Here is a 15751-nt window from a genome sequence, read left to right as displayed (position 1 = left end):
ATGTAGGAGCACGGCCTGTTGAAAAATATATAGTAATCCAGAGACATCAAGAGAACAAGTTGTCCCATCCTTGCCTCTTCTCATGACTCGTGTCAATCGATCATCATTGCGCGGCCGATATACGACATGACTTCGTCATACATTAATTAACGTGCAGAGGAATGGTGTACATTTAACGTATTTCGCCCCTCTCGCTCCTGTTGCTTGTTTTAATGAAAATTAGTTGACAGTAATGCTCCTTATCTTAATTTATTATTGTAATTGCACAAACTTTGGAGAAAGTCAGAAATTACTTGAGAGATAGTTATAGATAGCAATAATAAATAGATTGACCATTAAAAACAAGCCCAAGTACTAATGTTTTATATTGAAGGTTGGTTTCCGAAAACAAGATTATTTATGGGATGACTTAATATTTTGAAAACTCGGAAATATTATTATAATTGAAGATAAATTAATATTGGTTGTACATATCTCAACTTTATATAATTTTTTTAGTTTCTTAAAACATGTTATTTGCAAGTTGTTTCACACACGCATTGTCGTATTGTTGTATAATGTATAATTTAATAACAATAGAAAATATATATTTGAAAATATAAAAACGAAAAGTAAGTTTATTCATGTCATGAAGTAGACTTTAAAATCACAAACGTATAAATGTATAATTCTCTCAGTACACAATTTAAATTAAATTGGGCACTTTTATAATCTCCCTGTATTATTCTGTCGATAAAAAGTTATTTAAATTAGTAATTAAATTAACAATTTTCAAAATGAAAAAAATGCTAGAGATAGTTATTGTAAAGTAATTGGATAAATACTACGTAAAGAATGATACGTGAAGAAGCAAAACTTTATTCTGCAAAAATTTATGTAATCTCTACTCTTGTTCTTCTTTATACTTGAAAAAAAGAAATGTTGTAATTAGCCCTTTACTAACGTTTGTAGACTCTCACGAATTTATGTTCGTAATTAAAACACGCTTAATTATTTGCGATGCGATTTTGTTCTTTATATTTATATGCAGATGCATCTTTATGTTTCTTTGTCTGGAAGACAAAGAAAATCTAGTTTAATTATCTTTCTATTGCTTTTTTTTTGTCTTTCTAAACTTCCATCTCTCTTCATTTTCGTCTGTCTCTTAATATTAAAATATAGCTCTCTGACTACAATTGTTAATAACTATGAACCTATTTTATGATGACTGCACCTCATCCTTTCCATATGCGATACGAAATATTAATGCACTAATGCTCTCCCCTTCTTTCTCGTTTCCTTCTTCCACGAGCGCGCTCTCATACGTTGATATCAATACGTTAATAACTCGGTTATTATTGCGCAAATCGCAAAATGATACAGGACTTTTTAATTCAATTTGACGTGATCTGCTTGTGAACGAAAGGTTTTTACCCTTATATGAAACACTCTGCATATACACAGATATACATACAAATATACGCTTTGTTAGAGATAGAACAATGTATATAATAAATCCTTCTACGTACTTTATTTTAAATATTTAATGTTAATAGACAAAATATAAGCGGAATGATAACTGGTAATGTAATGTTGTTCTCTTCTCAGATGTTAATATGGAGATAAAATTTACATCATCCAAATTTGATGATAAAATGAAGAAACTTTACGAAAGTCTTGATTTCCACGGTGAAAAAACAACCCATCAACGCAGACAAGTATGCATATAGTAGGTGATTATAATTCATGTGTGATTATGTTAACAATTTCGAGACGCAACATGTCCCTAAAAATTTTATAAGCGCGATAGATACTATTATATTTTTAACGAATTATTTTTTCTATGTTACATAATATCTTGAATCTATAAAAACAGGAGACACATTAAATGTAAAAATAAACATATTCTGTATATATTTGGCATTATTGTAATTTATCGATAATTTGCTATTTTATACATGTAATTTGATATCATTTATAACAATTTTATTTAATTTTTATTGGCAGTTTTATCGACATTGTAGTTACTGCATTGTGCACGCTTTACGCGCAAAAATATAAGACATATTTATTGCATCAGATACAAATATTACAGAATACATTATCGATTCATGAAATATTAGGTGCATAAATTAATTCGATGCTTCTTTTGAAGAAATTGAGCCTTTATTTAGAAAAAACAAAGATGTCAATCTTCACCATCATTTTCTAATATTTTTCTTCGTCTATCGGGGAGTTGATGAAAAAAACAAAGTAAATAAAGACTCAATGTCTTTGAAATAAAAAGCACTGAATTAATTTGTGCACCCAATATGTTGTTGCATAATACATCACAATACATGTTTCGATCACATAATCTGCTTTAGTAAAATCAGCTTAACATCGACACCCTATTATACGAGGAAATATATTAAATGGACATAAACCAACATTATTAGCGCAAAGCGCAGATCTAAATGATATGTTGTACAAAGCGACACTTTTTGCCTGTAATTAACACTACCGGTATCGGTGTTAATTGGAGCCGTAAGGCAGGTGGGCTGGTTCGGAGTTATGCGGAGCCTTCCTGCGGCTTCTCGTTAAAGGCTAAGACACTCCCAGCTAAATCGGAGACCTATTCCTCTCTTCTTCTCCAACCTCCTGACCTTTCGCTCTCTATCCCATCCACCCGCCGCCACGTTTTCGGTCCTCATTCAGACGACCGTTTGACATCTGAGAGAGCCGAGAGACACCAGTGCCGAATACCAGTCGAATTACCGTAAATCGAACTGCCAGCTACCTTCCAAAGCGTCCCGAGGGACGGTTAAGTCCCGGTCTTAAGCCCGTGTATTAGCGCTTACTGAATTCCTGCTCTCTAAAACAGGGATCACAGCTCATTGCGTGCTTGGGTGTGTAGCCCGGATGCTTGGGGGACAAACAATCCTTGTATCTGACTTTACTTGGTCATGCTGTGAATTGGGGTAATAATCTCTGTCTTGTGACTCATTCATTTAAGAATATGTGAGTCTGGCCTCTTTGCTAGGTCCCTCCTTCTACAAAAGTATTCATTGATCGTGTCTAATATCTTCTTTTTTTCTTATCCTATTGGACTGCACGCAATCCTATTGGACTGATTCGGCCGTCCAACATCGAAGACTAGACATCGCAATTTATTGTATTTGGTGACAAAGATCAGTCTCATTTGTCACATAAGATAAGAACACACGGGTTTTCGATGTTTCATGGCGGTTACTTAAGCAACAGTGAGAGAAGACGATGGAACGCAGACGGTGGGATGTAAAAATCACACCTGAATAATTCGCACGATCTGGAAGGCAGATCGTCGGCCGGATTAAAGGCAGGACCAATAAAGTAGAAAACGTTACAAAACCGCCGGTATAGGGCCGCATGCTTACCGTGATAAATCGATTTCGCGTGAAACGAACTGTGAAAAATGGCGGGCAGTCGCACGTGGAAAATGTGTTTCGGCTGATAGCGCTTTCGACGCACACCCTTCTTTCCTTTCCCCCTCCCTCCTCTCTCTCTCTCTCTCTCTCTCTCTCTCCCCTTTTTTCCCTCGCAAATCTTATTGACGTAAATGAAGTTGATACTATGGTTGATATGACAATCGCTAATTAGACTAGCTACATAATTATCTTGAGAGACAACGAGAAGAGCTAACACAGTTGAATAATTTGTAAACAAAGACTAGATTGCACAACATTTTTCTTGGATTAAAATTTCTTGACTTTATTTCTTCAAGGTTATTTACGCATTTTCGGATTTAACCTTTTCTTCCTTTTTAAGCTTTTTTATAATACAGTCCAATATGTAAATATACGACTAATATTACGTACTAGTCTTGAAACCAAATATTTAAATTGTGTTAATGTATAAATAAATAAATAAATAAATACACACATATTCAGATTACGTGGATTTATTCGTGGATAATCATTTGATTATATAAGGAAATGATTAGAGGCGGTTATACCGTAAGGAAACAAACGCCGTATCACATGATGTAGAACGAGGTCAGGAGAGTCTCAAGATTGACGATGCGGAAGCATTAAGGAAGGGCAAGGTCAACGATAATGTTCTTATCGCGTTTGTGGAACAGCTGCTTGCTTATCGTGTTCTGTGCTTCCTTAAACGTTGAACGTTATGCGCATTGAGTTTAGCCAGACAATCTGAGATTTGAGCGTATAACTCTAGAGTGAAGCGCAATTCTACGAATGCCTTTCGTTAATATTGTTTTTATTAACGTTAACATATTCTAGTGTTACTCGCAATTTCTAGTATTATCCTTCACTTTTATTGCAATTGCAAGCTAGTTGAGTTTGCAGCAGAATTACAGAAATTACAGTTAGAAATTTGTTGTAAAATGGATAATAGCGGAAAACATTTGAAGCTTTATAATCAACTTTGTTGCATCAACTTTATCGTTTTTAATGCGAATGAAAATATGTGCTCCATATTTCAAATGTTATTATCTGTAGTAATATTCAGATGAGCAATTGCTTTTATTATAAATTTAAAAGCATTCATTTAACACTTGTGCGCGCGTGTAATATGTGTCATATACATACAAGATATAGCACATAAAACATTGCAAGATCATTACTAATGACAAGAAAAGTCTTTCGGCAGCTTCTATAATTTTTGGAGGCTGTTTTTTTTCTTTTTTAAATAAAAGATTACACAAATTGTTACATTTTTGGATGTTTAATTCAGCAACATTTATTTAAACTACACTGAAAATAAGAAAAATGTTTTGATTGTATCAACAAGACATATATATGATAGAATGCATGTTGGTTAAACCAAGCAGAATTTTTAGTTATCACGATAGGACTGGATATTTTATACCTAGAACGTTTGATAGACTGCAGCACTATAATCTGGTAATTCCTAAAGGAATTCTGATTCGTCCATTTTTCAACAGACAGACTAGTTGAACCTACCAGATTTCTAATTAATGCAACCAGATTTTTTTCAGTGTACTTTTGAAAATTTTAGGTAACTAGAATTATGCTTGAAGACTTTTATTATATTCATTTGAAGATAAAATGAAATCTATTCACTTTTACATAAAAAACGATTCATATCTGATGATATCTTTAAAAAATGGTTCATGTCTGATAATATCTTCAAAGACAGTTCTCTCTTGACGCCCCAGGAGAATCGGTGGTGATTATATCCCACTGTCATTTAAAGGATCCTAACAAATCGTGAAAAGTGAAGAAAGAATTTCTTCGTTGTTATTATAGCGCAGAAATTAATTCGCTCTTCCGAACACATTGAGAAACTGAAGAAAGCTGTATTTCCAAAAGAATAATAAACATGTTACTCTTCAAAATATTTGTCAACATTTTCTAATACTTTTCTCCATCTATCGGGCATCTGACAAATCCCTTTTTGAAAAAAAGAAAATAAATAAAGACTGAATTCCTTCAAAAGAAAGCACCGAATTAATTTGTCCACCTAATATATATTGTATATCAAGTATAAAATATTCGTAGCACAGTGACGTCAAAGGCAATATGGTCACATCATTACGTCGTCATAGACGTCATTATATCATCTTATGACGTCATTCTGTTACCTGGGAAAATATTTCCCTCCCAAGTATATTCGAAAAAATAATGTGGTTGTATTTGTAACAAATAAATAGAATACGTGCTTGTCTCGCATATATTAAAATTATTGTATTCAAGAAAACTTAAATATATATTTTATATTTAAAAGATCAAGTTTTTAAAAACTGGAGAAGTAGCAAAAGTTTTTTAACGTGTACATGAAAGATGAATTATCATTCTATCGAAACAACAAAATTATTGCGCACATTCTCGAAAAGTGATCGGCCTTTCTTTTTTCCGAGCAAGTCAACAAATCTATTACATGATCGAATCGAAGAAATGTGTTTGCCATTGATCGATACGCGTATCCATTTTCGTGTTCTTTTTGCCGGCCGTGCAGATAATTTGGCGGGGAAAACAGCAGGTAGCGGTTCGACTGGAAACATCCAGGAGGAAAAATTTCGCACGGTACACGCTGCCTGAATAAACTCGTGTCTAGCCATTCTTTATTAAAGGGCATACCGATCCAGGAGGCTTCAAGGCCTCTGTGATGAATGTAAGGCCGAACTTTCGTAACCTAACCCGTTCCACGACCTAGCCTACCTACCTACCAACCTACCTACCTAAAGGACGTACCTTTAACTCTGTTTAACTTCCACCTGAATTAGCTTTCATCTACCTTGCGGGCCGTTCCACACATTGTTCTCCGCAATCTAACTCAACGTCGTTTACATTTCGCAGCGGCCCGTGCTAATGTTGGAACGCTGGGCCGTTTATCGTGGATCACTTTGCCTAGTAAACATCCATTACCTGTAAAAATTTCTCGCCTCGCGACTAAACATCGTTACGCGTTACGAATTAATAGAACAAAACCAACTTTTCCGGCAAACATTGTGCGCCTCTCATTGTTTCGTGGTTTTAAAATTAGCATGTCGGTGTAACGCGATCATTTTGCTTATACGCGCGTTATTGTTGTTAATTAATTTCGCATAAATTTCCTGTGTCTTTCCTGTTGATTAAACTTTTATCAGTCTTGTAAAACTCTTGTAAAGTAATGTCACTTTTCTAATCAGAGACAAACATTGAGACATACAATACTTTAAATAATTTATTGAAAGCTTGAAAAGTTTGTCACCGCATTTCTAATTAAAAAAGTATTACTTTCATAGAGCGCAAGAAAATGCAAATACATTTCCAATAAATTCAAGACGTATCATTATTATTTCTTACCATTATTATGTTACAGTTTGTTATTTACATATACCAAAGAGAAAAAATAGTTTGGAGCCTACATCAGCCTTCCGCTTCTATCGGATTTAACATCACGTGCAAAAGACAATTCAAAAAATAAAGAAAAAGAGAGAAAGAGGAAAAAGGAAAGGAAAAAGGACGAACAGCGAACGTTCAGCGCTCGGCTTCGGTCGAAAGCTTTCGTATAGCAAAGCCTGAGCTTGTCTGCGCAATAAGGATCCAAAGCATTACAGACAACCTAGGTCGATCCTGTCCCTTCTCACCCTCAGACGGAATGTTTTGCATTTTAAGAAGGTGTCGGATATCCTTTGCGTTATCCGAAGACAGGCCCTTCCCCCATCGCCCCGCCGTTGAGGAGCTGGAGCAGCGGGGAAAGAAGGGAAAAAGGGTGAAGGGAGACATGAGAGGCACAAGAGCCATCCCTAACTTGAAATCCGTAGTAATTCACGGTCCTGTATTACGTGCCAAAAAGAGCACCCCTAGCGACGACCGATGCTAACGGGGTCGTATTACAGTGAACGAGCGAGGAATCCACGCGAGTACGCTTAGTAATAGTGGTAGTAGTAGTAGTAATAATAATGGTAGCATTTTCTTTAAAGTCTATTTTACATACGTATTATTTTCGCCGCCACAGATTGCAGCTGTGCGAGACTTTGTCGTCTTATTTATAAGTATTAACTCTTGCCCTACGCCTTTGCGACTCAACTTTCTTAAAACTCAACTTAAAATGTTTACGTTGAAAACTGAAATTAAATTAGTTTCTTTTTTCTAAATCTCTTTTCTAACTGGAAAAACTGTTTTGTCGCAAAACAGGTCTTTCTAGAAAACATCGTGCGTGCATGTTTTTTTTTATAACTTGTTTCTGTAGTTTCTAAAGTGTCACGTTTTTCTGCAATGAATTGACTTGTAATTATAATTATTTTGTATGCAATATCTAAAAGAAGTAACCAAATAACGTGAATAACGTAAGAAGCTAGACATGGCACATAATTTCAAAAATTATTATGAAAATTATTACGAGACAGGAATTAAGAACCTATTATTACTGTTAGGTGGACAAATTAATCCGGTGCTATTTTTGAAGAAATTGAGCCTTTATTTATTTCTTTTACAAAAAAATAATGAACAGTCTTTGAAATGTTTGCCATCATTTTTTAATACTTTTCTGCATCTATCAGACAACTGACAAATCCTCTCTCAAAAAAAGAAAGTAAATAAAAAACTCAATTTCTTCGAAAAAAGTATCAAATTAATTTGCATACAAAATTTACAATGCTTACAATTTCTTCGAGTAAGAAAGGAGATTGAAAAATTACGATAAACGATAACTTCCTTTGAATTTACAATTAACTTCCATTTGCTAGTGGAAATTACTCTGAGGAGTCGTCATTAGAATTAAGATGTAATAAACGGGATATCCTATGAGATTAAAACGCTTAACGCAGTAGAAATTCGCAAGATTTACCGTGAATGAATAAAGGAGTCGAAAAACAGTCGCCGGAAAACGGATTGGTCGGACTCTTGTGTGGTCATTTTCTAGAGGACTCGAAGGACAATCGCATTTAATCGAGTCGCCGTTTACCGAGACTCTTGCTTAAAGGAGATTCCAGATGAAAAGAGAGCAAACTCGATTGTGTCCCGATATCCAGGAGCTGACAAACTCTATTTTTCCCTTTTTCTCTTTGAAAAAACTCTTTGAGAGAAAAGACATTTTTTCACTTTATAAAGCATATCTTTCAATGTTTACTCTTACTGAATAATTTTTGAAGAAATTACATCAAGTCAATTAACGTAGGAAGATATGAGTCCTCCCGCTACATAAATCACACAAACCTGTCAATGCCAGTTTAAAAAAAGAGATCGTGAGACAGCAGTCTGTATCCTGAAGAATTTTTACGTTTGCGTCTGAAAAAAGGTATCTCATAACTTGAGATGAGAGATAAACGTGCAGAAAAAAGAAAGAAGGGAAGTGAATTCACTGATAATTAAGTCATACAGCCCCCAAAATATAGTTCAACTGAAAAATTCACGTATCCGCTTGTCACTCACGATAGTTTCGTACTTTTATTCTAGAATGCAGCTTCAAGTATTTTTGGTGACAGCACACAGACAAGAGAGACATTTATTACTCTCTTGTTACATTATTGTACTTGTTCTGTTTGGCAAATTTTCTTTTGAAATTTTCAAAGTGGTCATATGTAATGAAGCTGTGATTTCGAGCACGTTTTTATTGTCGTATCAATTTCAAATTTTAACGTTTCAGGAAAATTATGATTTATTTATGAACTCTCGCAACATTGACGATTTCGTGCAAAGCACGGAGCTTGATTTATTAAATAATCGAAAAGCTAATAAACAAATAACATTTATTCCTTTTTTCTGAATACTGTTTTATTAAACACTTGAAAAATGCATTTTTTTTTCTCGCCTCGTTGTTGTAAACAAATTATGTACGTCGTCAAGTCGTTTGCATTTAAGTGAAACTACCGGACACCGTTCGGCGAGGGTTAAACAATTTCCTCGAGAACAGAATGTTTCCACCTCTTGGAAAATGATTTTTAAGAGACGAGACGGATTTTCGGTATTATTAATACTTTTATCGCTTGCTGTATCAACGATTTATCTCCTCGGCTTGCTTTGCATGATACTTTCCTGGCGAACATTGTAACACTTTACGAGGAGATGGGTTACGTACACCCTTAGAAGGTTTAAGTTAAATTGAAGCGCGCTTACCTGGAGAAAACGTTATCACCGGCGTCGACAACAACGCTCGGGGCTGTTCATCGAAATGAGATTACTTTTTTATTAAAGGCCCGCGTGATACGCACTTAGGTTTCACGGTCTATGGCAAAAATTAAGTACACCCGCTCTCTCGCGCAGCGATTATATTATATAAAACTTTAAAAAGTTATCAGGCTACAATTGCGCGCTCGGCTCACGCAAATGTTCGTAAAGTTCCATCTCGCAGTGTATGTCAAAATAGTTTTTTAAAATTACATTTGCGATGATCTTTTCAGTTTGATCAATCTTGACACAGATTATTGCAAGAGCAATATTTCTACCTTAAACTTTTGTATAATATGTCTTGCGTGCTGCCACGTCTATTATTTTGTAACAATATACATACACATTTATCAATAATTTTATCATTATTTAATAAAATAGGCTGTTGAGGATATACAAAATGACGACGTTAGAAGTAAGATTAATATTACATATATTGTGTGTGTGTTGGTGCGTAAATATTTATGTACGCATGCACGACTGCTCATATTTCATGTGTAGTAAACTTTAAACGTTTGCCTTTACAAAAACCAACGAGTATAATAATTGCAAAACTGGCGAAAGCTTTTGTACTCGCTTGGGATACTTTCCAACGTATTTTATCAGGCATAAATATTTACGCACTAACGCGTAAATCTGCGTTTTGATCTTATCCTTCTTTTCGCTCATTAATTTCTCTCTCTTTTCCATTTTTCTCCTTTTTCCTGCATTAGTCTTTCTCCCACAGAGAGAGAGAGAGAGAGAGAGAGAGAGAGTCTTACATTTTTTAATACATGTTTTTAATTTAATACACAGTCTTTTCTGTTCGATTTTGTTTAAGAAGTGTTTTTTATCAGTTATATTTGTTCAACATGTGTTTATATAATTGAGGTTACAGGACATTGATTTTCAAGCTATAATCGGTAAATGTTTTTGCTTTTTCAAGATTAGGATCGACTTTAAACCGAGTTCAATCATCTTATTGTCAAGGACACAGCTCTAACAAACTTGCAGAAAGTTTTAACCGTTGCTCCTTGTTTATTAAAATTTATTAACATTTACCAAATTCTTGGCAATATAACGTAATATAAGATTACGTTCCGCATGAATTACCACAGGCAACGCATGGGCGGGGGAGAAGCTCCTCTACTCTGCATCTTCATCCCAAAAAGAACCTTTACCTAAACCAATCTTTAATTAAAAATTAAAATTAAAATTATAAAAAATAGAATCTGAGTAAATGGGGCAACTACACTGATTTCAATGACTTTGACATATATTATCAAGGATATTCTGATTAACTTGCAAAAAATTTTAACTGTCGTTCATTGTTTATTAAAAGGTTATTAACAAAATATAAGTTCATTTGTTCAACCGGGAAAACTGACCGGTGACTTTAATTTTATCCAAACAAAACTCTTCTATGCGCCAGTGTATTTCTAATTCGTTCTACTTTAATCTTACATGAAAATACGTAAATGATGTAACTACAGTCTTGAAACAAAGTTTACGGAAAAGCTCAATGACCATCTCGAGTCATTCTTCACACTGATTGGCACGCGTTCGCCGCGAGCGCGGAGTCATGCCCGAGATTTATAGACACGTGGAAGGGTTATCGATCGCGTGGCCATCGTGTATTGTTAGTAATTGGAACATTTATGAGCCAATCAATCACTTCTGCTGTTGCAGTCCCCCCTATGCTCTGGATACCACACCAATTGGTCGGCGCACCCTTGGGTTACTCCGTTACGCTGGAATGCTACACCGAAGCTCATCCGACTTCTTTGAATTACTGGGCGAGGGAGGACGGCCTGATGATTCACGAGAGCAGTAAATACAAGACTACATCGTCGCCTGATCGACCTTCTTACAAAACTCACATGACGCTCACGATATTTGACATACAAGTGAGTGAACGATCCTTCATCGCGCCAGTCTGCGTTTCAGCCGTCGAAATTCATCTGTTGAACATCTTTCCAAAAATTCTTCACTTCTGTTTCCTGATTATAATATATGAGCACGAGACACAATCTGTGTGAGAAAATTTAATGTTTTTCTTTTTGTTGAATTTAAAGATATTATTATATTGATGCTACGAAAATGATAATGATGCCTTTTGTTTTTGCTTTTTTTTTTATTAATATCAAGTTCAGTTATTGAAGAAATTCAGGTCAACTCTGAAAACTGAGCGGTGACTTTAATGTTACATGATTATTGAATATCAAGATATTCAAGGTATAAGATCAGAGGAGAAAACCATGTAAATTTTCTATGTTCAATATATATAATAGTATGATAGTAAAACATAATATTATACGTGTTCGAATTACTATCCAGAACACGATACAATACATTATGCACGCGTGGCTTAATAACAACACACATTGCGTTTAAAATTCGATTGGCTAATAGTGTCGTGCATCATTTATATCGTAAATCATCGTGATCGATCGTCGCGCAATGGCAAACGCCGTGAACATAATAAAACACTTGTCTAAAGTACTTGTGTTTTTGTTTACAAAAACAAAAGTAGATAACATATTGCTTTTATTACAATTACATAAAATATATAAGTATTATTATTATTATTATTATTATTATCACATTGCGTTCTGACAAAAGTTCGTAGCGTCTTTTTAGTGAAATCTCAAGAGAGACGAAAAAATTATTATAAATGTGTATACATATTTTGTACCATATATATGCATCGTATTGTTCCATTACCATTTGCCATCTTTGCAATAGCTTCATGATTCCATCTTTCCAAAACTTTTCACCTTTTACATAAAAAAACAAAAAAATTAAACAACTCCACGAACTTTTGCTGCAACTCAATATACACAGTGTGGTCCATAAGTTGTGAAACAAGGTATAAAATAAAAAACTCGTCAGAATAATATTAAAAATTTTTTTATTTAAAATATACTTCATTATAGTCGATACACTGTTGAGCTCTCAATTCCAATTGTTGCATCGATGATGAAAACTCTTACATTTGTAATAATAGTCTTCCGTAAGTTGGTTCAGTTTCGGAAATGTCGAAACTGAAACTGCCTTTGGCTTTTCACGATTTTAATTTTGGCAATAAAAAATAGTCCGGGAGTGACAAGTCAAGTGAGTAAGTATGTTAGTTAATCTCCATACTAACCAAGGATGAACAGCAGAAAAGCAAATTAAAGTTTTATATATGAAGTAACTCTTGATTCAACCAAGATTCAAAGTCAAGATTAAAAATCTATTCTATCTGAAAGTTTTTCTTTGTACGTAAGGTGGAAATCTCTTATCCATTTCCCAACTATAAAAATACATCCAAGAGTGACCCTTGTAAATTGTCGTATAAGATTGCTCTTTCCAGAGTAGCTGAAAGTAATTTTCTCCCAAGCAATTATCGAATCAATCCTTTCTTCCGTTAAACAATTTTAAACGTACACATCCTGATCTCCGTTTCCAGAATAAGGCGCTTAAATGAAGTGACTCGAAAATAGGAGGAATGTTCAAAATATTCTCAATTCCTGATGTAACATTAGCGCAACTAATTATTCAGTCGAGATTTCTCATCGTAACATAAAGACACTTTTCTCAATAATTTACCAGAGTTGTGGTGGCAGTGTTGTTGTTGTCTTGTTGACTTGTTTGACTTGTGGTGGGGCGAACTGCGTTCACATCATCCCTTATGAATTCTCTTCCCTCAAGGAATTGGTACACCGTCGGTATGAAACGGTTTGCTCGACTTAATGCCTCTTCGCCACAAGTCTTCTCCAACATTACCAAAATTTTTGTAGCAGACAAATTCCATGATGGTTTCAAAAACTACAAACTCGACGAATACGAAATCGGATCACCGTTGACAGTAGTTATTCATATACTTAAATAAAAATTATGGGGACATGGTTGGGGAGATGGAAACGACTATACATACGATGCTACTATTATAGCCAAAAAAGTATCAGTTTCTGAACTTGTGGATCACACTGTGGAAATAACAACACACATAAATCAAAGTTTAGAAAATTTCAAGTAAAAGGTACAAAGATTTAAATCTAAGATGTAAAACTTTCAACGTTAAAGGACTGAAAAAATTGATTATTACAACTCAACTAGAAAATATATTCGGTTATTACAATTACTGTTCGCATTTGAATAACTAGTTGATCGGTTTACTTTCAGAGAGAAGACTACGGTAGCTACAAGTGCATCGCGAAGAACCCACGTGGAGAAACCGACGGAACGATTCGTCTGTACAGTAAGTATCTCGCTTTGCTCTTCTGCTCTCGCCTCGAGCCATCTGCAGTGCCGTTTACTAAGGTAATGACGGTTCGTCGCGAGCTGTTTAGCGCGTTTATGTCGTGCTGTCATTCCCCGCTTGTTTACCAAGTCAAGGAAGACGGTTCTCAACGAACTACGTAATTTCTACGGTACACCGTTGACGGATATCGTGGTTTCTTCGGGCGACGCGTTCAGCGCGCGGTTTGACACGGTTTACTCCCCGCACGTGACGATCTTTCCTCTTAGACAAATATACCTACGTTAATTACCTCCGCCTAATATTTGCCAACAGATCGCGATTCGTGGTGGCACTTTCCTCGAATTAAATCGCAACATAGTCGGCTACAGCTTAACGCGTCTGCAACGTAGGACGCGCAAGCAGCGTCTAATGCCGTTTTTGCACGCGCGCTACCACTCCGACCGACCCATCCCTATTTCCCAACGTTTTATTTGCGCATAATAATAATTTCTCAAAGCAATACGCGTGAAAATATCTAGTAGGTTCCTTTGTACACATAACACGCGTCAAAGATGAAGTTTAATACGCTGACACGTGCATTTCGCAAGATTCAAAAATTTTTGATCACGAGGATGAAAACCGAATAACCAGAATTTTATTATGTTGTAATATATATTCGTCCCAGTTTTTAGTGTTTATAATAATATGAGTTGTAACGCATATCGTTATTAATAATATTATATAAATATGATGAAACACATTGGAGACATAAAACCATATAAAGTATGAACTAGATATGCGCGTTGCTATCTCATGAAAAAGGAGGTACGAGTCAGCGGGATATATCAATTGAGAGCAAATAGAATTAATGGCACTTACGAAAACAAATGTGGAAAGGAGATCATTCCCATTAGTATGGATCGGTTTTTCGCATTAGCGACATTCAAATGAAGTAACCGTTTAGCATAAAGGACTATCAACACGAGAGGGAATGGCGAATGGTAAATCCGTTCGGGTCGTTTAAAAAACAAACAGCAAAAGCAATTGTTCGACGAACGCGATGTTTTCTGCTCTCTGTTACTGCGCTCTCTCTCTCTCTCCCCCCCTCTCCCCTCTCCCCTCCCTCCCTCCTCCCTCCCCCTCTCCCTCTCTCTCCCCCCTCTCTCTTTCTCTCTCTCTCTGTACATTAATGTTTCTAGTATAATAATTTAACAAACTGCAAGTTTCTTTAATGGCTGGATTCGCGCATAAGAAATCAGTATCTTCACAAGCAAATATAATATCTTGTATAATACTTTCAAGATTTTAAAGAAATAACATTCTTTAAATATGTGTGTTTTTGAAAGAATGAAAGATTTTTTTATTTTAAAATATTCAATAATATAATTTTTTAAATAATAAGGAAGTGAAAGGTTGCACAAAATTGACGTCGTGTGTGTCATGCCGAAGATGAAATAAAAGGTTATGACGATAATGAAATAAATGTTCATGACGAAGATGAAATAAAAGTTCGTCAAAAAGAGATTTTTAGTTATTTATATATTTTTTTAGTAGGATTGTATTTGCGTCACATACTCTAATGATACCAAAAATGACTGCGATGCATCATAACAGCGGTGATAAATTATTGGGAAAAGCATCTTTACAATGAAAAGTCTTATATTAGGACCAAATAATTCGTTGCGCTATTGTTACGTCAGGAATTAGCTATCTCTTGGATAATATTCCTTCTATTTTCGAGTTACTCCATTTAAGTACCTTATTCTGGAAACGGAAATCAAGATATGTATGTTTAAAATTGTTTAACGAAGAAAGGATTAATTGGATAACTGATTGGAAGAATTACTTTCATCTACTCTTAAAAGACTAATCTTGTACAATTTACAAGGGTTGCTCTTACAAAGATGTATTTTTATAGTGGATGAGAAATTTCTTACATAGCAAGAAGACTTTCGGATAGAATAAATTTTTATTC

At 35.0% G+C, this 15751-nt stretch overlaps 1 protein-coding gene across 1 annotated transcript in view; it reads left to right on the top strand.

The window, feature by feature from the left end:
- Positions 1–15751, top strand: part of LOC105276843 (lachesin) — a 215377-nt gene that overhangs the window by 155715 nt on the left and 43911 nt on the right. Inside the window, exons 6-7 of the mRNA XM_020030888.2 lie at positions 11241–11458; positions 13719–13794. Of these exons, the coding sequence (XP_019886447.1) occupies positions 11241–11458; positions 13719–13794 (294 nt within the window). The remainder of the gene's footprint in view (positions 1–11240; positions 11459–13718; positions 13795–15751) is intronic.

Source organism: Ooceraea biroi, chromosome 3, assembly GCF_003672135.1.
Source record: "Ooceraea biroi isolate clonal line C1 chromosome 3, Obir_v5.4, whole genome shotgun sequence".
Taxonomy (NCBI): Eukaryota; Metazoa; Arthropoda; class Insecta; order Hymenoptera; family Formicidae; genus Ooceraea; species Ooceraea biroi.
This window is presented reverse-complemented; position numbering and strand designations above follow the sequence as displayed.